Below are 25,003 nucleotides of genomic sequence, written 5' to 3'. Positions count from 1 at the left end.
TATATGCACAGCAAATTGATCAGGGTAACCTAGCGTTAGCATTTTTTGTGTTGATTCAGGTGTGACATTAACACTTATTGGTGTAAAAGAACCCCAGTGTTTGTGTTAATAACCAGTTAAACCAAAACCACACACATCATGATCATATTTCCCAGCATGCTCTAGTCCAGGTAGAGTTTTTGAATAGTTTGTTTCAATGTCTATTATTTTGCGTGTACATTGATCAATTAATCTTATGCTACCCAAAAATAAATAGCATACATTATTCTAAACTAAGCCAATCTGTTAGTTTAACTTATTACTGAAATGGTTGTTTCAGTTTATACAGTGGTGGATAAAGTACCCAATTGTTGTACTTGAGTAAAAGTTAAGCTACCTTAATAGAAAATTACTTAAGTAAAAGTCACCCAGTAAAATACTACTTGAGTAAATGTCTAAAAGTATTTGGTTTTAAATATACTTAAGTATGAAAAGTAAATGAAATTGCAAAAATATAACACTCCAACACAAAATGTACTAACAAAGCATTTGTGTTCAGTGAGTCCTCCAGATCAGAGGCAGTAGGGATGACCAGGGATGTTCTCTTGGTAAGTGTGTTCCTTTGACCATTTTCCTGTCCTGCTATGCATTCCAAATGTAATGAGTACTTTTGGGTGTCAGAAAAAAATTATGGAGAAAAAAGTACATTATTTTCTTTAGGAATGTAGTGAATGAAGTAAAATAAAATTTTAACTTAAGTACTATACAGCACTGAGTTTAGATGCTTTAGGTATTCTCATACCTTAGTCTTCTCAACCCTGGGAGTCATTCTGAATGCAGGTTGTGGGTGAATGAACAATCTAAATGTTGGATATTCCCACTTTGGCTGGATTCCAATAGGAATTACACATACATTTGCGAGCCAGCATAATGTGACTTGCAGGCCTGATGTGGCCCATAAACCATGAGTTTCAGGCCAATATATTAGGGTAAAACAAGGCCCTCAAAATAAAGCATTATGAAATACATATTGTCTTAATTTAATTTTAGTGAAAACATTTATTCACTTAGTTCTCACTTAGTGAAGGCCACAGAACTGAAAATAAATGAATGCAACAACCATGTCTCTGACACTAAAAAATACAGTCATGGGTCGTAACAATTCACTCCAAAGGCAAGGCATACTGGGAAATATGCAAATTAGGCTTTACATCAAGCAGTGTGTTAATTTAACACTGAAAGGTGTGGACCAGTATAGACACGGGAACAGTTGACACTAAAATATGCTGTGTGTATATGTACTGTATATGTCCTAGCGTCATGTCCAGGGGATGTACTTCTACATCAAGCCTCACTCTGACACAGGAGATAGAGTCCTGCCCCTATGGGCCAATTTGGCTAGGACAAGGCTTACTTACAGTTGAAGTCGGAAGAATACATACACCTTATCTAAATATATTTAAAAACCAGTTTTTCACAATTCCTGGCTTTTTAATGGCGGTTTTGGAGCAGTGGCTTCTTCCTTGCTGAGCAGCCTTTCAAGTTATATCGATATAGGACTCGTTTTACTGTGGATATAGATACTTTTGTACCTGTTTCCTCCAGCATCTTCACAGGGTATTTTGGCTGTAGTTCTGGGATTGATTTGCACTTTTCGTACCAAAGTACGTTAATCTCTAGGATACAGAACTTGTCTCCTTCCTGAGCGGTATGACAGCTGCGTGGTCCCATTGTGTTTATACTCGCGTACTATTGTTTGTACAGATGAACGTGGTACCTTCAGGCATTTGGAAATTGCTCCCAAAGATGAACCAGACTTGTGGAGGCCTAGAATCATATTTCTGAGGTCTTGGCTGATTTCTTTTGATTTTCCCATGATGTCAAGCAAAGAGGCACTGAGTTTGAAGGTAGGCCTTGAAATACATCCACAGGTACACCTCCAATTGACTCAAATGATGTCAGTTAGCCTATCAGAAGCTTCTAATGCCATGACATCATTTTCTGGAATTTTCCAAGTTGTTTAAAGGCACAGTCAACTTAGTGTATGTAAACTTCTGACCCACTGGAATTGTGATACAGTGAATTATAAGTGAAATAATCTGTCTGTAAACAATTGTTGAAAAAATGACTTGTGTCATGGACAAAGTAGATGTCCTAACCGACTTGCCAAAGCTATAGTTTGTTAACAAGAAATTTGTGGAGTGGTTGAAAAATGAGTTTTAATGACTCCAACCTAAGTGTATGTAAACTTCGACTTCAACTGTACTTCTTACTTATACATCCAGCAGCCTTGAGGGAAAATGTAGTGGCATAAGACATAAGGCACTTATGCTGCTTGGGAACTCTGCTGGACTCTGACACTGATTCAATAAGTGTTGTATTGAAAACAGAGTTCCGCATAGAATAGTGTTTATTATCCTACAGATCTGATCCACTGAGAAACAGACAGACATCCACATGAACACACAAGGACAGTAAGGCAAGTGGCAGTATATCCTTACACTCACCAGGATGAGCAGACAATGGTTGGACAGGTCTTGATGGGCAGGGATTGTGGAGAACACTGACAGGACCAGACAGCCAAACACCAAGATGAACCTGGGTGAGAGAATCACGCAAACTCTACATTAGATAATAAATATAACACCTACAGATAATACACACAAATATATACAGTTTAAGTCGGAGGTTTACATACACCTTAGCCAAATACATTTAAACTCAGTTTTTCACAATTCCTGACATTTAATCTTAGTATGAATTCCCTGTCTTAGGTCAGTTAGGATCACCACTTTATTTTAAGAATGTGAAATGTCAGAATAATAGTAGAAATAATTATTTATAAAATTGTTTAAAACTTGGGTCAAACGTTTCGGGTAGCCTTCCACAAGCTTCCCACAATAAGTTGAGTGAATTTTGGCCCATTCCTCCTGACAGAGCTGGTGTAACTGAATCAGGTTTCTAGGCCTCTTTGCTCGCACATGCTTTTTCAGTTCTGCCCACAAATTTTCTATGGGATTGAGGTCAGGGCTTTGTGATGGCCACTCCAATACCTTGACTTTGTTGTACTTAAGCCATTTTGCCACAACTTTGGAAGTATGCTTGGTTTCATTGTTCGTTTGGAAGACCCATTTGCAACCAAGCTTTAACTTCCTGACTGATGTCTTGAGATGTTGCTTAAATATATCCACATCATTTTCCTTCCTCGTGAAGCCATCTATTTTGTGAAGTGCACCAGTCCCTCCTGGGGCAAAGCACCCCCACAACATGATGCTGCCACCCCTGTGATTAGCGGTTGGGATGGTGTTCTTCAGCTTGCAAGCGTCCCCCTTTTCCCTCCATACATAACGATGGTCATTATGGCCAAACAGTTCTATTTTTGTTTCATCAGACCAGAGGACATTTCTCCAAAAAGTATGATCTTTGTCCCCATGTGCAGTTGCAAACCGTAGTCTGGCTTTTTTATGGAGGTTTTGGAGCAGTGGTTTCTTCCTCGCTGAGCGTTTTTTCAGGTTATGTCGATATAGGACTCGTTTTACTGTGGAAACAGATACTTTTGTACCTGTTTCCTCCAGCATCTTCACAATATCTTTTGCTGTTGTTCTGGGATTGATTTGCACTTTTCGCACCAAAGTACATTCAGCTTTAGGAGATAGAACTTGTCTCCTTCCTGAGCGGTATGACGGCTGCGTTGTCCCATTGTGTTATACTTGCGTACTATTGTTTGTACAGATGAACATGGTAACTTCAGGCGTTTGGAAATTGCTCCCAAGGATGAACCAGACTTGTGGAGGTCTACACATTTTTTCTGAGGTCTTGGCTGATTTATTTGGATTTTCCCAAGATGTCAAGCAAAGAGGCACTGATTCTGAAGATAGGCCTTGAAATACATTCACAGGTAAACCTGACTCAAATGATGTCAATTAGCCTATCAGAAGCTTCTAAAGCCATGACATCATTTTCTGGAATTTTCCAAGCTGTTTAAAAGGCACAGTCAACTTAGTGTATGTAAACTTCTGATCCACTGGAATTGTGATACATTTAATTATAAGTGAAATAATCTGTTTGTAAACAATTGTTGGAAAGATTACTTGTGTCATGCACAAAGTAGATGTCCTAAAAGACTTGCCAAAAATATAGTTTGCTAACAAGAAATATGTGGAGTGGTTGAAAAATGAGTTTTAATGACTCCAACCTAAGTGTATGTAAACTTGACTTCAACTGTATGTAGTACACACATATGTGCTGTATATATCAAGGTCAGGTCACGCTGTCAGAAAAAAAACGTCTTTATTACTGTAATGAGGATGAAACTGCAGATACAGAAAACTATCCCTGTTTTCACTGTTTCCTTAAACCCATGCCTTGCACTATTAGGGGATCATCAACTAGATTCAGTCGTGGGGCGATTTTTTCTGGAGCGGATGGTCGGGGGACCGGAACATAATTACAAATAATTTGTAGACTGCAAATTGACCGCAAGAAGCCCAAACAGATATAATGTTTGACCAAAACATAATCATTTCAAACCTTACTTACATTTGTTTACGATCACGTGTCTCTCTCTATTATGGGTAGGAATACTTGGGAACAGATTTCTCAAATTAAAATAACTTTAGCTGATTTCCTGGTGTTTTTACAGTCTTTTATGTCCAACAATAAAAAATTCCACACAATTATAAAATTATTTTTTTGGCTCAGAAAATTTAGGGGCCCAAATAAAACTACCCACGGGCCAAATTCGACCCACAGGCCACCAGTTGGGGTACCCTAGGTTATGAGGATCTAGAATGCTAAAGTAATGAGTTGAACACCTGTGGGGACAGAAACAGATACAGAGACGGAGCTGTAGAAAGCAGCTGAATCTTACAGAGTGGAAGGAAACTGCTGGCCAATTCCAGATGTAGGATCTTAATTTGACCACTCTTTTGTTGCTGAGAATTTTCCTTACGTAGATGAGCTCCATGATTTACATAAATTCACTGAAAACCCATACTAACACACGGTTATGTCAACAACATTATTGCACTTTTCATGTAGCCTACTTTAGCCCCAGCTAATAACCTAACTACTGACAAAGCAGCATTGTGGACTAAATGTTACAATCCTGTTGATGCAGGATTATTTTTGCTGTGACAATATAGGTGAAATTAAGATCCTGCACCTGTAGATGTTTATCCAGCTGAACTAGCAGTTGACATAGACTCAAAGTGTGAGATGATTCATCTGTGTCAAAAATGTTTTTCCTCTCTCTTCCTCTCCTGCTCATCTCCATCTTTATTTCTGTGTTTTTACCCCTCTTCCATATCTCTTTCTCTCTAAGTAAATCCACTCTGTGGCTGGTACGGGATTTTTCATTTGCAGTAAAAAGGCCATTTTTCATCTTGTCAAGAGTGAACAAGATGCATGTTGTTATTCTCTTAGTCTGATGACTTGCTCGTCTCACCCTCTGCTGTGTGTGTGTGTGTGTGTGTGTGTGTGTGTGTGTGTGTGTGTGTGTGTGACTCACTCTGTATTCTTAAATCTTATCTAATCTCCACATAGCTCTGGGGCTTAACGTATTCATTGGTGTGTCTGTTTCTCTGTGCGTGTGTGTCTGACTGTTTTTATCTGTGTGGTATGACGGTAAAACGAGGGAAAATGCAGGGATACTACTGGAGGATGATGCTAATAAGTGGCTTGGAGAGAAATTCACTATGTATTTACCTTTATGTTGCGTCTCTCACCCCTCATCCCCCTTCCCGCTTAGTCCCCTCTCTCCCCTCGCCTGGAGCTGAACTCCCCCCTTCCTCTTAGATGGTGATTCAGAACATCATTTATTTTCCATGGGATTAATGTGAAATATTAGGGTGAGTAAAGGGCTGTCGGTGGTCCACTCCAGGCTGAGTTATACCTGGAGGGGGAGGTGAGTTAGGGCATGGCTTGGACCTAACGGCCCAGGAACATCTGGTTTTGATAGAGTAGCAGACACTAATAGGCCTTTACTGTCAGACAGGCCATGCACGGACACCAGATCCGCTCCCAGCTGCTGCTGCTCAGAGAGAGAGAGAGAGAGAGAGAGTGTGTGTGTGGGTGTGTGTGCTGTGGATGAAGAAAGTTTCAAACTTTTTATAGGCTTGATCTTATACAATAATACAGATAAATGATACATTTCACAGGATCAATCGGACATCATTTGGAATCAACAATGGGTTGTCATGTGTCAGCACCATTGGGACAGAACCCCTCTCTATTGTGAAATAACAATGTGTGTCTTGACATGGGGAGGGACTTCGTGTGTCATGAACTGTGCAGGCGTCACCACCACAACCCACCATGCGTCATTACACTTCGATAACTTGACAGTATGACACCTCTGTGACTAATGACTTCATCGATGACTGGACCAATCCATCACTCACTCCCTGGATAGAGAGATCAATAAACAACCAATCCAAGGTGGATAAAGCACTGCCATGATTGGACAGTAACAGGCTTTTGGATTACGTGTATTGGATGGCTTTTGTAACGTGTTGTGTCTAACTTGCTTGTGGCTGATATGGTGTATGTAAATTGTATATCCCTGCAACTGTCAGAGACACACAAAAAAAACAGAGCGACAGAGACAGACACGCAGAGAGAGAGAGAGAGACAGAAAAACAGAGGCAGAGAGACAGAAACAGACACAAAGAGACAGGCAGACAGACAGACAGAGCCAGAGACGGAGAGGTGAAGTGCCTCACTCTCTCCTCTGGTAATGATGAGTGCATGGAAGAGCAGAGACAAAACCATATACAGCCAAAACGCCCCCCAACCTAATGCCCTCTTAATGAAATGGAACAGCCAACGTGAGAGTGTAAACGCCCTAGGAGTGTGTTCTGTTGGAGTGCCACTCTGTTTCCCTGACATAGGGGGATGTGGCTGGGGAGACGGCTTTTGGTCAGGGTGAAAGTGGAGAAGGCAAATAGTGCAGTTTCTAGCTAACCATGCCTTGCCATGCCACAAGCAACATTATAGAATGGACTGACACACACACAAAACACATTTTACCATCCTGTTTCATCTGGGCCGTGAATCTCCCTTAAGCGGACTCATCCAACTGGGCGAAGATTTAGAGTCAAGGAGCAGAAATACAGCTGTGTGTGTGTGTGTGTGTGTGTGTGTGTGTGTGTGTATGTGTGTGTGTGTGTGCGTGCGTACGTGCGTGAATGAAAGAGAATGTGTGTATAACGTATAATATTAATATCCTGTGTGAGTGTGTGTGAGTGTGTGTGTGTGTGTGTGTGTGTGTGTGAGTGTGAGTGTGTGTGACGGTTCAGCTACGTGAGAGGTCAGTGTTTTCCACACCATACTGCCTGGTATCATTATCTATTTCCTCCTTTCTTTCTATGCCAGCCATGCATTCCCCTTCAATCAGAAAGAAAGTGGGAGGGAGGGGAGAATAAGGCAAGTGCTAAAAATACAAACAAAAGAGAGAAAACTAAAAGGATACGGAGGACAAGAGAGTGTGAAATTGCAACACTAAGACCTTATTGTAATTTCAACAGTAAAACACTGTAGAATGCACAGTAAAACACCGTAAATGTGTTTTACAGCATTAATGCATTATGGGCAAAATTCAGAAAAATATTGTTATTAACTGTATTTAGAAGCCTCCTGTAAAAATTACTCTATCATACTGTATTTCTTTACAGTAATAGCTTATGCCTACTGTAGAATAAAATGATCAGTTTCAGACACCAACCTCATGCTGTCAGGTGAGACACATGAAACTCAGACTATTTTAGTAAATGTCTTCTTGAAGCTGCGGTGAAGTGGAATAATATTTTCAGCAGCTGCTGGGTAGGTACCTTGGCTTGTTTATAAGTCTCTTTATTACTAGCCAACGTTGAGTTACTGCATGTTTTCTTTGCTAACCTAGCTAGCTATTTAGCTCAAGTTGACACCAGCCATTTCAGCTGCTCTAAATTGCTCGTAAGTATATTACCGTGCGACCTAGAAAAACATCACCCAGATAATAATTGACAGACAGGTTTCACCATTACTACAGATAAATGGCTTGTTTGTAGCAGTTCAAAAGATATGACCAATATATAACCGGTGCAGCGTTTCTTAAATGGGGATTGACGGGCTGCATTACACATAAAGGTAAACCATGTTGTGGGCCGTACTTGCGAGCCACTAAAGCTGATGAGAATGAACAGTGCACCAGTGTTGTATCGAGTTGCCTGTCGACCTAAGGTGCATCTATCACAGTGTCGCCGGCGGTAGCTAGTAACGTGGCCAATTTTTTTTCTCCCTCCGATGATTATATTTCAAGTAGGGTGGCAGCCTACACAAGAAATAACTCACATCGGTAGCCATCTAGATGTCACCGTGATATAGTCTATTAGTCAATGGGGAGAGCATCAACTGCAACAACACCGGGACACAGTGTCCTCATCAACCTCGTGGGATTTGATTCACGCGGCTCTCAGCTGAGCGACATATGGCATCGTGTTGCAGGCCAAGAGTGTCCGTATACCCTCTCCCCACTAACCAGTTGTTTAATTTAAACAAAACTGTTCAATACAGTGCTACAACAATATTTGTAAACCTGTTCACTTTCACTACTAGTAGTATGCAAACATTTGGCGGAAAGAAAGGAAAATGTTGTGAGTTCGGTCAAATAATATGTGCTATTATGTAGGCTATAGTGATGTTTTATTAGGAACGGATGGAAATGTACAGATTGGTTACCTGGAGGAAAATGGGGGAGGGTCATGTTTTTTACATTTCAGTCAATGGGAGGGTTTAGTCTTTTTTCAGTTTAGTCCAAGGGAGGGTTATGTAATTTGTAATTGATGACATTTTCAGATTTCTCAGCGTTTTAGAATGAGTTGCTTATTAGGCTATATATCGATGTGTACCCGATGCCGCCCCTCATCTGATTCTCCGCTGGGCGCGCAATATGAAGTACGCCTATAGGATATTTATTGTGGTCTCAATCAAATTATCCATAGCCTATAGGCTATAGCACGTGTCAAACTCAATCCACGGAGGGCCGAGTGTCTGCGGGTTTTCGAACTCCACCCTTGAACTTGAACGATGAATTACGGTTACTAATTAGTAAGGAGCTCCCCTCACCTGGTGGTCTAGGTCTTAATTGAAAGGAGGAAAAATACAAAAACTTGCAGACAATCGGCCCTCTGTGGATTGAGGTTGACACCCCTGGGCTATAGGCTACAAAGTGCATGCTGGGAGAAGCACAGAGCAAAGTTACATTTGTAAGATAGTTTTATTTACACCATCCCAGCAGCTATGCTGCAGTACACACCGCAATGGATATTCCAGCCCTGAGCCCCGGCCTGCTCTGCTCTTGCTGAAAAAAAAAAAAAGTGTGCTGCCTAACCAGAGGCTGTGCTGTGTAGGCCTTCTGTGGCAGTTAAGGAAGCAGTAGGGTAGAGTGGTTAGGCAGCACACTTTTTTTTTTCTTCAGCAAGAGCAGAGTAGGCCGGGGTTAGAGCTTTGGACTAGTAACCGGAAGGTTTCAAGTTCAAAGCCCCGAGCTGACAAGGTACAAATCTGTCGTTCTGCCCCTGAACAGGCAGTTAACCCACTGTTCCTAGGCCGTCATTGAAAACAAGAATTTGTTCTTAACTTACTTGCCTAGGTAAAAAAAATGTCTTCTTCCATATTTTTTTTGTGATTAGGCCTAGTCCAAAACAATCTTGTGCGCGGACTAGCCTCTGTTCTGTTCAGTTTGAGAAGGTCAACTTTGATAGCTTGCTACCACTATAATTGATTTTATCAAAATAAAAAAACATTTAACCATTATGTATTTATTAGAGTTATTGACTTCACAATTAACCAGATTCGAGTAACTTACATTGTGGTGCTGAAACTGGAAGCAGCATCTGTGGTGTAATCAATCGAAAATGGACAGCTCATGGTGCTGAAAGTAGGCAAATTCGAGCAGGCATAATTCATTTCAAACGTCTTCATTTTAATTAGACTTGACTTAGAACAATATGGCTTTGTGTTGGATCCTATTTCTCCCTATTTAAAAAATAAACAGGTAGGCCTACCTGTTTGACAGACAAAATTAAGCTAGAGGCTGCTATACCCATAGATTTGTCAGTCAATTCCTCCACTCACTCTGTAAACAGCCTACCTCTGTGTCAGTGAAGGGTTCTTAAGTTAAAACCAAGACCCGAATTGTGGTGTGCCACAGGCACAGGCCTACCCCTTGTTAGTTTAAGATCCTATTATATGAAGTGATCTATAACAGTGCTTTGGTCCGCAGTGCTTTATGATAGAAACAAGCTCTAAAATACCCGGGAAGACATGACTCCGATGCATATGGGGATATCATTGTTTCGTTTCTTTGACATTGAGGCTGAGCTACAATCTGCTATAGCAAAAAAAATTGAATTTGCTTGGGAAGTAATTGAATTGTGTCACTATCAATTGATTAAGCTATTCACTGTCTGTACAATAGAAGATGTTTAAACCCAGACAGCTTTCAGGGAAACACATGTGACCTTCTCGTTGGGTTAAGCCACGGAAGAAGAGTAGACACTAGTTAAAGCTTAAATTGTTCTAACTTTTGAAAGTACCATGTTCAGATTCCTAATGACGTCTCAGATGTAATTATTTGCAAACAGGGAAAATTTCATTGCAAACGAGACACACTGGTTTGGAATTGGAGAAATATGATAAGATGAGCACATTGGCCTATTTCTCTGTCCATTCTTAGCCTGTAATTTCGGTAATTTGTGTGGTATTAAAAAAGATTGTGCTAATATGTAAAACAATGTAATTTTGCTTCACAGCAGAGATGCTGTAATATATTACACAATACTGTTTCACTACTGTAAAACATAGATACACTGAGTGTACAAAACATTAGGAACACCTTCCTAATATTGAGTTGCACCCCCGTTTGCCCTCAGAACAGCCTTAATTCATCGGGGTAAGGACTATAAGGTGTCAAAAGCTGTCCACAGGGATGCTGGCCCATGTTGACTCCAATGCTTCCCACAGATGTGTCAAGTTGCCTGGATGTCCATTTGGTGGTGAACCATTCTTGATACAAATGGGAAACTGTTGAGTGTTTACCACCCAGCAGCCTTGCAGTTCTTGACACAAACCGGTGCGCCTGGCACCTACTAACAAACCACATTCATTGACACTTAAATCTTTTGTCTTGCCCATTCACCCTCTGAATGGCACACATACAGTGGTTTGCGAAAGTATTCACCTCCCCTGGCATTTTTCCTATTTTGTTGCCTTACAACCTGGAATTAAAATAGATTTTTGGGGGGGTTTGAATAATTTGAATAATTTGATTAACACAACATGCACACAACACTTTGAAGATGCAAAATATTTTTTTTTGTGAAACAAACAAGATAAAAGACAAAAAAACTGAAAACTTGAGAGTGCATAACTATTCACCCCCCAAAGTCAATACTTTGTAGAGCCACCTTTTCAGCAATTACAGCTGCAAGTCTCTTGGGGTATGTCTCTATAAGCTTGGCACATATAGCCACTGGGATTTTTGCCCATTCTTCAAGGCAAAACTACAAAACCTATTCTCCCTCAGGAGACTGACAAGATTTGGCACAGGTCCTCAGATTCTCAAACGGTTCTACAGCTGCACCATCGAGAGCATCCTGACTGTTTGCATCACTGCCTGGTGTGGCAACTGCTCGGCCTCCGACTGCAAGGCACTACAGAGGGTAGTGTGTACATCACTGGGGCCGAGCTTCCTGCCATCCAGGACCTCTATACCAGGCGGTGTCAGAGGAAGGCCCTAAAAATTGTCAAAGGCTCCAGCCACCCTAGTCATAGACTGTTCTCTCTGCTACTGCACGGCAAGCGGTACCGGAGTGCCAAGTCTAGGTCCAAAAGGCTTCTAAACAGCTTCTACCCCCAAGCCATAAGACTCCTGAACATCTAATCAAATGGCTACCCAGACTATTTTCATTGCCCACCCCCCACCCCCTCTTCTATGCCGCTGCTACTCTCTGGTATTATCTATTTATAGTCACTTTAATAACTCTACCTACATGTACATATTACCTCAATTACCTTGACTAACCGGTGCCCTCGCACATTGACTTTGTACCAGTACCCCCTGTATATAGTCTCGCTATTGTTATTTCACTGCTGCTCTTTAATTACTTGTTCCTTATTCTTTTTTCATATTTTTTAAACTGCATTGTTGGTTAGGGGCTTGTAAGTAAGCATTTCACTGTAAGGTGAATTCGGCACATGTGACTAATAAACTTGAATTTGATTTGATTTAAAAGGTGACATCAATAATGCATTATAGCTTTCACCTGGATTCCCCTGCTCAGTCTATGTCATGGAAAGAGCAGGTGTTCCTAATGTTTTATAGCCTCACTGTGTATTATAGCATCTCTGCTGTAATGCAAAATTACAGTATTAAGATGGCAAATCTGGTGCCAGTATAATGCTGTAAATTTACAGAAAGGTTTTACAGTGAACGTCACTTACGCACTTTTCTATGTACAGTTACTGTATAACAGACTATCACTATCCAATACTGACTGATGGTAATTATGTTTGTGCGCACATGTGAACATGTGGAGTGAAATTAGAAAGGGTGCTTAGGGTAACGGTGCAGATATATATGATATTTATAACATTCTGCTATAAATACACTCTTTCTATCCCTAAAAAGTAGACCAGCATGAGAGACGATACAACAGCATAACCCCGTAGTATGGAGCACCCTGTGCAATGTGTGTGTGTGTGTGTGTGTGTGTGTGTGTGTGTGTGTGTGTGTGTGTGTGTGTGTGTGTGTGATTGCTTTCCTATATTTTCCCACTGATGTAAGAGACAAATGAAAGCTGGCCCTGAGTTTGTTTGGGTCTGGGGATAGAGAGGGAGGGAGAGAGACGAGAAGAGTTAAGAAGGGAGAAGAGATATGAGAAAGTGAGAGGCACAGACTTACTGTCTCCTTGCCAAGAGTCTATTAGTTCATCCCTGTGTTTATCAAGTGAAGTGCAGTAACTTACCTGCTGATGGCAGCGATCAAGCACACGGTTTTATTTCTAAGCAACTACTTCACAAAACACACCAGGGCCAAAGCCACTGGACGGAACAGAGAGACGTTCTCCAAAATGAAAAACCACAGCCCCTCAGCGTTCCACATTTTCTCCAAATGTCGTACATTCATATTCTTCCTATTAACAGTGACCTGAAACGTATGTAGATCCCTTGGTTAAATAAGAGAGATTCTAATGGCACTAGTAGAGTCAATCACAACCATGTTACAGTGATGCATACTGTGCTGGAAAACAAGTGGATTTAATTTCCTAAGCCCAGGTTCTATATCTGATAGGTTTTTAATAGGTAAGCTGTTCTATAATAGTGATTTAAAGTTCAGAGCTCATCATTCAGACTATGAGAGAGAGAGAGAGAGAGAGAGAGAGATGGAGAGGGAGAGGGAGAGGGGGAGAGAGAGAGAAATAGAGAGGGGGGGAGACAGAGAGAGGGAGAGGGAGGGAGAGAGGGAGAGAGAGAGAGGGAGAGGGGGAGAGAGAGAAAGAGAGAGAGGGGGGAGAGAGAAAGAGAGAGAGGGGGAGAGAGAGAGAGGGAGAGGGGGAGAGAGAGGGAGGGAGAGGGGGAGAGAGAGGGGGGGAGAGAGAGAGGGAGAGAGAGAGGGAGGGAGAGAGAGAGAGAGAGAGAGAGAGAGAGAGAGAGAGAGAGAGTGAGAGAGAGTGAGAGAGAGAGAGAGAGAGAGAGAGAGAGAGATAATGAACCAGTGCAGTGGCCAAATTTCCATGATGCTGCATGAGGCTTTGAAGTTGCAGTCAAGGGGGCAGTGCAGGCTCTTAAGTTAAGTGCGTGTGAGAGAGAGAGTAGGTTGTGTAGAGCTGGAGGGAAAAAAGTATAATTGTGCAACAGGTGTGTAACACTGGATGTAACAGCAAAGTGGAGAGCTTTCACTAGAAGTTTCTCACAAAGAGTTCCTCTAGATCAGATTAGAAACCTCTCTCTTTCTTTATCCTATCATGGAAGTTATAGGACGCAAGGGAAAACAGCTCTCTAAAAGTACTGGCTCACATCTAAATGAGTTGGTGGAGTTTTTCTCTGTCCCTACAGAAGCCACACAGTGAAGCTGAGGTTATCTGTTTTTCTAAACATTATAAAGAGTGTCTAAACCGTTGAGATATACACTGCATGGCCAAAAGTATGTGGAAACCTGCTCGTTGAGCATCTCATTCCAAATGGGCATTAATATGGAGTTGGTCCCCCCCTTTGCTGCTATAACAGCCTCCACTCTTCTGGGAAGGCTTTCCATTAGATGTTGGAACATTGCTAAGGGGACTTGCTTCCATTCAGCCACAAGAGCATTAGTGAGGTCGGGCACTGATGTTGGGCGATTAGGCCCGGCTCACAGTCAGCGTTCCAATTCATCCCAAAGGTGTGGTGTTGAGGTCAGGGCTCTGTGCAGGCCAGTCAAGTTCTTCCACACCGATCTCAATAAACCATTTCTGTATGGACCTTGTTTTGTCCACGGTGGCATTGTCATGCTGAAACAGGAAAGGGCCTTTCCCCAAACTGTTGCCACAAAGTTGGAAGCACAAAATTGTCTAGAATGTCATTGTATGCTGTAGCATTAAGAGTTCCCTTCACTGGAACAAAGGGGCCAGAACCATGAAAAACAGCCGCGGACCATTATTCCTCCTCCACCAAACTTTACAGTTGTCACTATGCATTCTGGCCGGTAGCGTTTTCCTGGCATCCGCCAAACCCAGATTTGTCCATCAGACTGCCAGATGGTGCTGCGTGATTCATCACTCCAGAGAACGGGTTTGCACTGCTCCAGTGTGCAATGGCGCCGAGATTTACACCACTCCAGCCTACGCTTGGCATGGCGCATCGTAATCTTAGGTGTGTTTTGATCTCCGTTTTTTTGTTTAGTTTCTACAATTATAAAGTGACTTTGGGTCATTGAAATGCACTACATAGGTACCATATATTATTATTAGGAGTATTGCTTTGGCACAAGGTGCAGTGAGTATATGGTAAGTCACAACAAACTAATAGACCATAGGGACATACTGTATGATTGAGTGACTACAATACTCATAACGTTTAACGGTGTTCAAATAAGACCTGAATCATATTGTCATCTATACTGTATTTATTTGTATACTTGTTCTCAATATCTTCGCACGGTGGGTATTTTGAGGTTAATTTGCAGTGCCTGTTGTTAAGCTGAGAGGGGACATGAAGCGGTTCCTGTGCATTAATGGGAGACGAGAGAGTCTGTCTCCTGTCATAATCTAATTATGACAGGGCTACGGGGAGTCTTATAGATGTTATGCATAATGCGATGCAATGTTGGCTAACCCTATTGACCAGCCAATGAAGGGCCCAAAGACAGGAGAGGAGGGAGAGAGAAAGAGATTCAGATTTTCTCTGCTACAGGATGTAGGACACAGCCAGCCTGCAGGGTAGAGAGAAATGCATCAGTTCCTCCTCACTTCCGTCTCTTCCTCTCTCCATCTGAGATTAACAGTAAGGTTACAGTGCTTGGTGTCTGGGACAGTCTGTGGAAACACAATGTGCCTTACAAGTATTCAAGGGCCTCTGTCCTCCCTTTGAAAAAATACTCCATACCTGCTATTCCGTTAGATTGAACATCTTGGGCTGATACAGAGTGTTTTCAGACAATGAGGACATCCCCAGTGTGAGAGTGCAGGAGCTCCCTGTGTGGGAGAGAGCGTTGCAATAATCAACACCTCTCCTCCCCTGCCCTCTCCTCACCTCCAAACAAACATGAACCATAAAGGAGTGGAAATATCGGCCTCCCCTTTCCTGAGTGTGCATGAAGAGGTTTCTATGGTCTATATATCTGGAGCTGTATCAGCGGGGCAGTAAAATACAGTGTCACTAGTTGTGCTGAGTGGGCCTCTTTTATATACACTCATCACCTCACAGGCTATACCCCCTATTAACCCAACATAGCAGCTAGACATTTATCAGCACTGGGCAAATACACACACACACACACACACACACACACACACACACACACACACACACACATACATACAGTGGGGCAAAAAAGGATTTAGTCAGCCACCAATTGTGCATGTTCTCCCACTTAAAAAGATGAGAGAGGCCTGTAATTTTCATCATAGGTACACTTCAACTATGAAAGACAAAATGAGAAAAAAAAATCCAGAAAATCACATTGTAGGATTTTTAATGAATTTATTTGCAAATATGGTGGAAAATAAGTATTTGGTCACCTACAAACAAGCAAGATTTCTGGCTCTCACAGACCTGTAACTTCTTCTTTAAGAGGCTCCTCTGTCCTCCACTCGTTACCTGTATTAATGGCACCTGTATGAACTTGTTATCAGTATAAAAGACACCTGTCCACAACCTCAAACAGTCACACTCCAAATTCCACTATGGCCAAGACCAAAGAGCTGTCAAAGGACACCAGAAACAAAACTGTAGACCTGCACCAGGCTGGGAAGAATGAATCTGCAATAGGTAAGCAGCTTGGTTTGAAGAAATCAACTGTGGGAGCAATTATTAGTAAATGGAAGACATACAAGACCACTGATAATCTCCCTCGATCTGGGGTCAACGCAATGTCTCACCCCGTGGGGTCAAAATGATCACACGGGGGGACCTAGTGAATGACCTGCAGAGAGCTGGGACCAAAGTAACAAAGCCTACCATCAGTAACACACTACGCCGCCGGGGACTCAAATCCTGCAGTGCCAGACGTGTCCCCCTGCTTAAGCCAGTACATGTCCATGCCCGTCTGAAGTTTGCTAGAGAGCATTTGGATGATCCAGAAGAAGATTGGGAGAATGTCATATGGTTAGATGAAACCAAAATATAACTTTTTTGGTAAAAACTCAACTCGCCGTGTTTGGAGGACAAAGAATGCTGAGTTGCATCCAAAGAACACCATACCTACTGTGAAGCATGGGGGTGGAAACATCGTGCTTTGGGGCTGTTTTTCTGCAAAGGGACCAGGACGACTGATTCGTGTAAAGGAAAGAATGAATGGGGCCATGTATCATGAGATTTTGAGTGAAAACCTCCTTCCATCAGCAAGGGCATTAAAGATGAAACGTGGCTGGGACTTTCAGCATGACAATGATCCCAAACACACCGCCCGGGCAACGAAGGAGTGGCTTCGTAAGAAGCATTTCAAGGTCCTGGAGTGGCCTAGCCAGTCTCCAGATCTCAACCCCATAGACAATCTTTGGATGGAGTTGAAAGTCAGTGTTGCCCAGCAACAGCCCCAAAATATCACTGCTCTAGAGGAGATCTGCATGGAGGAATGGGCCAAAATATCAGCAACAGTGTGTGAAAACCTTGTGAAGACTTACAGAAAACGTTTGACCCCTGTCATTGCCAACAAAGGGTATATAACAAAGTATTGAGATAAACTTTTGTTATTGACCAAATACTTATTTTCCACCATAATTTGCAAATAAATTCATTAAAAATCCTACAATGTCATTTTCTGGATTTTTTTTCTCATTTTGTCTGTCATAGTTGAAGTGTAACTATGATGAAAATTACAGGCCTCTCTCATCATTTTAAGTGGGAGAACTTGCACAATTGGTGGCTGACTAAATACTTTGTTGCCCCACTGTACATACATAATAAAATAGAATAGAATGCTAACTGGTCATATCCACAGAAATCTCCAGCAAGCATTCCAACAATGAGACAATTTGGGAATTTTCTGAATGGCCTAATCAATCTGCCTCTGAACTTATGGGGATAGGGGAGAGCAGGTCTGGTTGTCTCATGAGTTGGTTGTCACAGCGCTTATTACAAAAAAAATCCAGGGGTGGCTGGTTAATAATTTCAAGATAAAAATGTGTGTCCTCTTAAGGAGAAGACATTCATGTGGTCAATTTAGGTGTAGAGTATATTTGAGTACAGTGCAGTACAGTAGTGGTGTGTGGATAAAATCACCGGGGAAGCCAAGCCAGAAAAAATGCCATATTACAACCTATGTGTTGTGATAATTGCGTTGTTTGCTCTATAACCTGCTAGTTCATATGCCTTGACACCGTGATATGCAGACCTAATGCCGAGACAATAAGAATAAATTCAAACACACCTTTGTTTCACCACAAAACCGGAGAGCAACCTCTGTCTGGCGAAGTCCACAAAATATATTGCATATAATAAACAGTTACTGTACAAGAAAGGTAATCTTTCCGACATTTTCGGACTACAAAACAACTTTTGAATTTGAGCCACGGAACGTTACCTCAAGTCGCAAAGAAAACAGGAGCTGGCTCTACAATTCCAGCACCATTTCAACGTCAACATTTCAACATCATCTAATCAACTATGCTTAGTCTAATAAAGTGACAACTAAAAGATAGCAAAACATTTTTAGTTCAATCAACGTAAGCTAAATATGATGTGGCTGTCCATGCAGCACATACTTTTAGTTTTTGTTGTACTGGGCTACCTGGCTAAAATACTTGCCTGCTAGCCTAACTTCAGCATACTACATCTAGCTACATGTTGAACTTCTATCTTCTCAGGCCAGGGGCACAATGTATGGATTTATGGTTGGATCAGAATCCCTGTTATAATCATTGGCCAGTACGGAGAATTAAGTAAAACTAGTAAAAAAAAAAAGGCTAAATCCCTATTTTATTCCATGGCTAATTTAGGAAAGGGACCATTTTAGCTAGCTAGCCACAATAAGATGCAACAATGCACATTTTCTTTCTGTCAATAATGGCATTTGGCTTGTGATGTGATTGGTCTGAAGCCGAATCCAAACTGTCTTCCCTTGACACCTTTTTTTTGCGCCAGGACCATTCACAGCTTCATCATTAAGCTCGGGGCCCTCGGTCTCAACCCCGCCCTGCGCAACAGGGTCCTGGACTTCCTGACGGGCCGCCCCCCCAGATGGTGAAGGTAGGAAACAACACCACTACGCTGATCAAGGGTGCTCAACTCCCTTCTGTACTCCCTGTTTACCATGACCGAATGGCCACGCACGCCTCCAACTCAATCATCAAGTTTGCAGATGACACAACACAACAGCCTTATTACCAACAATGATGAGACAGCCCACAGAGAGGAGGTGAGGGCCCTGGCAGAGTGGAGCCAGGAAAATAACCTCAACATCAACAAAACAAAGGAACTGATCGTGGACTTGAGGAGACAGCAGAGGGAGCACACCCCCATCCACATCGACGCAACAGCACCTCCTCAACCTCAGGAGGCTGAAGAAATTTGGCTTGGCCCCTAAGACCCTCACAGTTATACAGATGCACCATTGAGAGGATCCTGTTGGGCTGTATCACCGCCTGGTACGGCAACTGCTCAGCCCGCAACAGCAGGGCTCTCCATAGGGTGGTGCGATCTGCCCAACGCATCACCGGGGAATTGTGCTTGCACTCCATGACATCTACAGCACCCAATGTCACAGGAAGGCCAAACAGATCATCAAGAAAATCAACCACCCGAACCACGGCCTGTTCACCGTGCTATCATCCAGAAGGCGAGGTCAGTACAGGCGCATCAAAGCTGGGACTGAGAGACTGAAAATCAGGTTCTATCTCAAGGCCATCACTGTTAAATAGACATCACTAACCTGCCTCCACCCAGTACCCTGAACTTAGTCACAGTCACTAGCCAGCTACCACCTGGTTACTGAACCCTGCACCTTAGAGGCTGCTACCCTATTTACAGTACATAGACATGGAATCACTGGTCACTTTAATAATGGAACACGGGTCACTTTAATCATGTTTACATACTGTTTAACTCATTTGATATGTATACACTGTATTCTAGTCAATGCCATCCTATTCAACTACTGCTGTGCATGCGGAAAGTATTCAGACCCCTTGACTTTTTCCACATTTTGTTACGTTAAAAATGGTTTCATTTGGTTAATTTCCCTATCAATCTCCACACAATTACTCATAGTGACAAAGTGAAAGCAGGTTTTAAGAAAATGAAATATCACATTTACATAAGTATTCAGACCCTTTACTCAGTAGTTTGTTGGAGCACCTTTGGCAGCGATTACAGCCTTGAGTCTTCTTGGGTATGACGCTACAAGCCTGGCACTACCGTATTTGGGGAGTTTCTCCCATTCTTCTCCAGATCCTCTCAAGCTCTGTCAGGTTGGATGGGGAGCATAGCTGCACAGCTATTTTCAGGACTCTCCAGAGATGTTCGATCGGGTTCAAGTCTGGGCTCTAGCTGAGCCACTCAAGGACATTCAGAGACTTGTCCTGAAGCCACTTCTGTGTTGTCTTGGCTGTGTGTTTAGGGTAGTTGTCCTGTTGGGAGATGAACCTTCACCCCAGTCTGAAGTCCCGAGCGCTCTGGAGCTGATTTTCATCAAGGATCTCTCTGTACTTTGCTCAGTTCATCTTTCCCTCGAGCTTAACTAGTCTCCCAGTCCCTACTGCTGAAAAACATCCCCACAGCATGATGCTGCCGCCACCATGCTTCACCGTAGGGATGGTGCCAGGTTTCCTCCAGACATGACGCTTGGCATTCAGGCCAAAGAGTTCAATCTTGGTTTAATCAGACCAGAGAATCTTGTTTCTCATGGTCTGTCCTTTAGGTGCCTTTTGGCAAACTCCAAGCGGGCTGTCATGTGCCTTTTTACTAAGGAGTGGTTTCCATCTGGCCACTCTACCATAAAGGCCTGATTAGTGGATGTTCTCCCATCTCCACAGAAGAACTCTGGAGCTCTGTCAGAGTGGCCATCAGGTTTTTGGTCACCTCCCTGATCAAGGCCCTTCTCCCCCGATTGCTCAGTTTGACCCAGAGGCCAGCTTTAGGCAGAGTCTTGGTGGTTCCAAACTTCTTCAATTTAAGAATGATGGAGGCCACTGTGATCCTTCAATGCTGCAGAAATGTGTTGGTACCCTTCCCCAGATCTGTGTCTTTGGTACCTTTCCCCAATTCTTTTTAGGAGCTCTAAGGACAATTCCTTCGACCTCATGGCTTGGTCTTTGCTCTGACATGCACTGTCAACTGTGGAACCTTATATACACCGGTGTGTACCTTTCAAAATCATGTCAAATCAATTGAATTTACCACAGGTGTACTCCAAGTGGTGGAAACGGTTCAAGGATGATCAGTGCAAACAGGATGCACCTGAGCTCAAGTTCGAGTCTCGAAGCAAAGGGTCTGAATACTAATAAGATATCTGTTTTTTATATTTAATAAATGTGCAAAAAAATTCTAAAAACCTGTTTTCATTTTGTCATTATGGGGTATTGTGTGTAGATTGATGAGGAAAAACACATTTAATACATTTTAGAATAAGGCTGTAACTCAACAATTCCAAATGCACTGTATACTATTCTATCCTACATATTCTACAAATATACAACATATAATTTCCAAATACTGTCGATAATGTTTATAATGTATATTCATTCCATATATATATTTATACTCTGGACTCTGACACGGCTTGTCCAAATATTTATATATATTATATATCCATCTTTTTACTTTTATATCTGTATGTATTGTTATGAATTGTTAGATATTACTGCACTGCTGTAGCTACGAACATAAGCATTTCGCCACACCCACAATAACATCTGCTAAATATGCGTACAATTTGATTTGAGTTTGATAGAAAAAGGTCTCAGTGCCTTGGTGTTTCTACTAACAGTCTTGTAAGATATACCGGTGCAGAGAAATGCTCAAATTACTCAAAAGTGTGAAAACCAACCCCGGTCTCTCCTACATGCCAGGCTATTGTCATGGTAGTCTCCAAATAAAGCAGATGAGAGGATTGGAGAAATGTGCTTGTGCGTTCCAAAGACACCACTTCAGGATAGATAAACACAGATGAGAACTTTTGGCAATGAACCCTCTGATCTAAATAGGAACATTGATTGGTAAAGGCTGGGGGAGCTGAGCCCAGTGTATGCATATGCATGTGTGTAAGGTGCGTGAGTCCTGTGTGTCTTGCAATCGGACCAAACGTACACAATCTGGGAGGCAGAGTAGCGGGAGTAGGCTTTGATCAAAAACATTTTTTTGTTAGAATGTGCTTCCTTTGATGCCTATGGCTGGCCCAGACCCGTGTAGCCTATCACAGCATAAACATTATTCCAGTTGATTACTGCCTGATTCACATCAATATCACTCATGTTGCCCTGATTAACGCCACTCTGGCTTTCTGTCAATGTTTTGTGTGTGTGTGTGTGTGAGTAGGAGAGTTTGTATTTCTATACTGTCTATGGGTGTGTGTGTGTGCAGGGAGAGTCATGAATACGTGGGCGCATGGGTGTGTGTGAGCGAGAAAGAGTCAATGCACAGGAATGTCTCCTGTAAGTCTTACTATGCAGCCCCATGCTGCCAGGAAACAAACAAACAAACAAACAAACAAACAAACAAACAGACAAACAGACAGACAGACAGACAGACAGACAGACAGACAGACAGACAGACAGCCAGACAGACATCTATTTACACTTGAGCTGCTATGACACAACATGCCCTAGAGGAGGTGTTGCATACCCCTCACTAGACCACCAGAGAGACTAGTCCACTGCTCTGTGCCCGCTATGCCACTGCCATGTGGCTATTAAGCCATTTTGATTAGTGCATGGTACGCCTGTGTACAGCATCAACAATTCAACAAAACAATTCACTTCAGGTAGCTTGTAAATATGCTGACACCAAGTATTTTAAACAGTGGAATAAATGACAGTATATAATAAAACATTATTTTTTCAGAAATATAAAGATTAAAATACAATAATGTCTGTGAATAACATCAATAGCTCGAAGTTATTGTCCTTTTAATGAATAAACAAATCGGACATGCATTTTCAGCTTAAAAAGTATGACAATTTCAAATAAGGAGTGTTTTGTGTTGTCATTATTTAAAATGATGAAAGCTGCTAACTAAACAGAAAAGTTCAAAGGAGAAGATAAGTGAAGTGAAGAAAGGAAAAGAGAAAGCACACAGAAGTGCTAATATGTGTGCTTTCAGTCCTCAGAGATTTACACCAGTACTGGCGTCTGGGTGGCTGAGGTACGGGGTACATCTTCACTAGAACATCCAAGCATGGTGAGGACAGTGACGAGAACACACACACACACGTGCACACCCAGGCACACAGACGCCTACACACACAAACATACTTAGGGGAAGTGCTGAGGAGAACCGTGTGGCCACATGCCTTTACACTTGCGTATAACTTAAGCTGTACCCAGCTGTTGCAGACTGACAGGAAAGCAGCCAGCACAGTGTGTGCATGTGTGTTTGCGTGTGTGTGTGTGTGCGTGCGTGTGTGTCCACGCATTCAACTGCCTGCTATTTCCTGAGCAGTCGGTTACGACAGCAAGTGCAGCTGTCTCTCGCAGTGATATTTCCCAGTGGAAAAGGAAGCTGTCCAAGCTGACTGTAAAGTCATTTAAAGCAATATACTGAAGCTCAACAGCTAACCAGCTCAGCAGCAGTGTGTGTGTGTGTGTATGGGTTTACATACGCATGCGTGTGTGTGTTTATATCCATATGTCTGTATATTGTATGTTGCATAGGCGTGTATGTGTCTGCGTGCGCACGTGTGTGTGTGTGTTCTCGTCGCTGTCCTCACCATGTTCTAGTAAAGATGTACCCTGTTGTATAATTGTGTGTGTATATACTATGTGTGTGTGTGCTCTCCATAGACCCTCAGTTCCTGCATCTTTAATTGATGTGGTCTTCTATAAATACACAGCCAAGGTGCAGACCTGCCTTCCTGGGTGTCTGCAGCCCTGCTTCTACAGAGCATTCTGCTCCAGAGCACCAAAAAACTGCTGACGCACACATTTTACTCAGCATCCATCATACACACCCCTGCGGACCTAGAAGATACACACCTTATACACAACCCATTGGATGCACACCTTTTGCTGAGCGACAATAATACACAAAACCTTTGATTTGCACCTAGAAGGTACATACCACTGCATTCTGAACGTATTTAGACTCCTTGACCTTTTCCACATTTTGTACATTAGAGCCTTATACTAAAATTGATTACATTTTCCTTATCAATCTACACACAATTCCCCATAATGACAAAGCAAAAACTGATTTTTAGACATTTTAGATTTTTTTGAAAATCACATTTATATAAGTATTCAGACCATTTACTCAGTACTTTGTTGAAGTACCTTTGTCAGCGATTACAGCCTCGAGTCTTCTTGGGTATGACACTACAAGCTTGGCACACCTGTATTTGGAGAGTTTCCCCCATTCTTCTCTGCAGATCCTCTCAAGCTCTGTCAGGTTGGATGGGGAGCGTCGCTGCACGACTATTTTCAGGTCTCTCAGAGATGTTTGATCGGGTTCAAGTCCGGGCTCTGGCTGGGCCACTCCTGCATTGTCTTGGCTGTGTGCTTAGGGTCGTTGTCCTGTTGGAAGGTGAACCTTCGCCCCAGTCTGAGGTCCTGAGCGCTTTGGAGCAGGATTTCATCAAGAATCTCTCTGTACTTTGCTCAGTTCATCTTTTCCTCGATCCTGACTAGTCTCCCAGTCCCAGACGCTGAAAAACAGCAGAGATGGTTGTCCTTCTGGAAAGGTTCTACCTTCTCCACAGAGGAATTCTGGAGCTCTGTCAGAGTGACCATTGGGTTCTTGGTCACCTCCCTGACCAAGCCACTTCTCCCCCGATTGCTCAGTTTGGCCAGGCAGCCAGCTCTTGGAAGAGTCTTGGTTGTTCCAAACGTCTTCTATTTAAGAATGATGGAGGCCACTGTGTTCTTGGGGACCTTCAATACTTCAGACAATTATGGGTACCCTGCCCCAGATCTGTGCCTTGACTCATTACTGCTCTACAGACAATTCCTTTGACCTCATGGCTTGGTTTTGCTCTGACAAGCACCTTCAACTGTGGGACCTTATATAGACAGGTGTGTGCATTTCCAAATCATGTCCAATCATTTGAATTTACCACAGGTGGACTCCAATCAAGTTGTAGAAACATCTCAAGGATGATCAATGGAAACAGGATGCACACTTCTTACCATATAAATG

General features: G+C 42.4%; 1 protein-coding gene across 7 annotated transcripts in view; it reads right to left on the bottom strand.

The window, feature by feature from the left end:
• Nucleotides 1-25,003, bottom strand: part of LOC110502446 (potassium voltage-gated channel subfamily KQT member 5) — a 141,383-nt gene that overhangs the window by 37,613 nt on the left and 78,767 nt on the right. For 4 of the 7 annotated variants that reach the window (XM_036960014.2, XM_036960019.2, XM_036960020.2 and 1 more), the window contains exon 2: nucleotides 2,487-2,577. In XM_036960014.2, coding sequence (XP_036815909.1) covers nucleotides 2,487-2,577 — 91 coding nt within the window. Of the gene's footprint in view, nucleotides 1-2,480; nucleotides 2,578-25,003 lie in introns of all 7 variants that reach the window. The other 3 variants (XM_036960013.2, XM_036960018.2, XM_036960015.2) reach the window with 1 other exon arrangement.

The sequence above is a fragment of the Oncorhynchus mykiss genome, chromosome 23 (assembly GCF_057628025.1).
Source record: "Oncorhynchus mykiss isolate SJ-2025 chromosome 23, ASM5762802v1, whole genome shotgun sequence".
NCBI classification, from domain to species: domain Eukaryota; kingdom Metazoa; phylum Chordata; class Actinopteri; order Salmoniformes; family Salmonidae; genus Oncorhynchus; species Oncorhynchus mykiss.
This window is presented reverse-complemented; position numbering and strand designations above follow the sequence as displayed.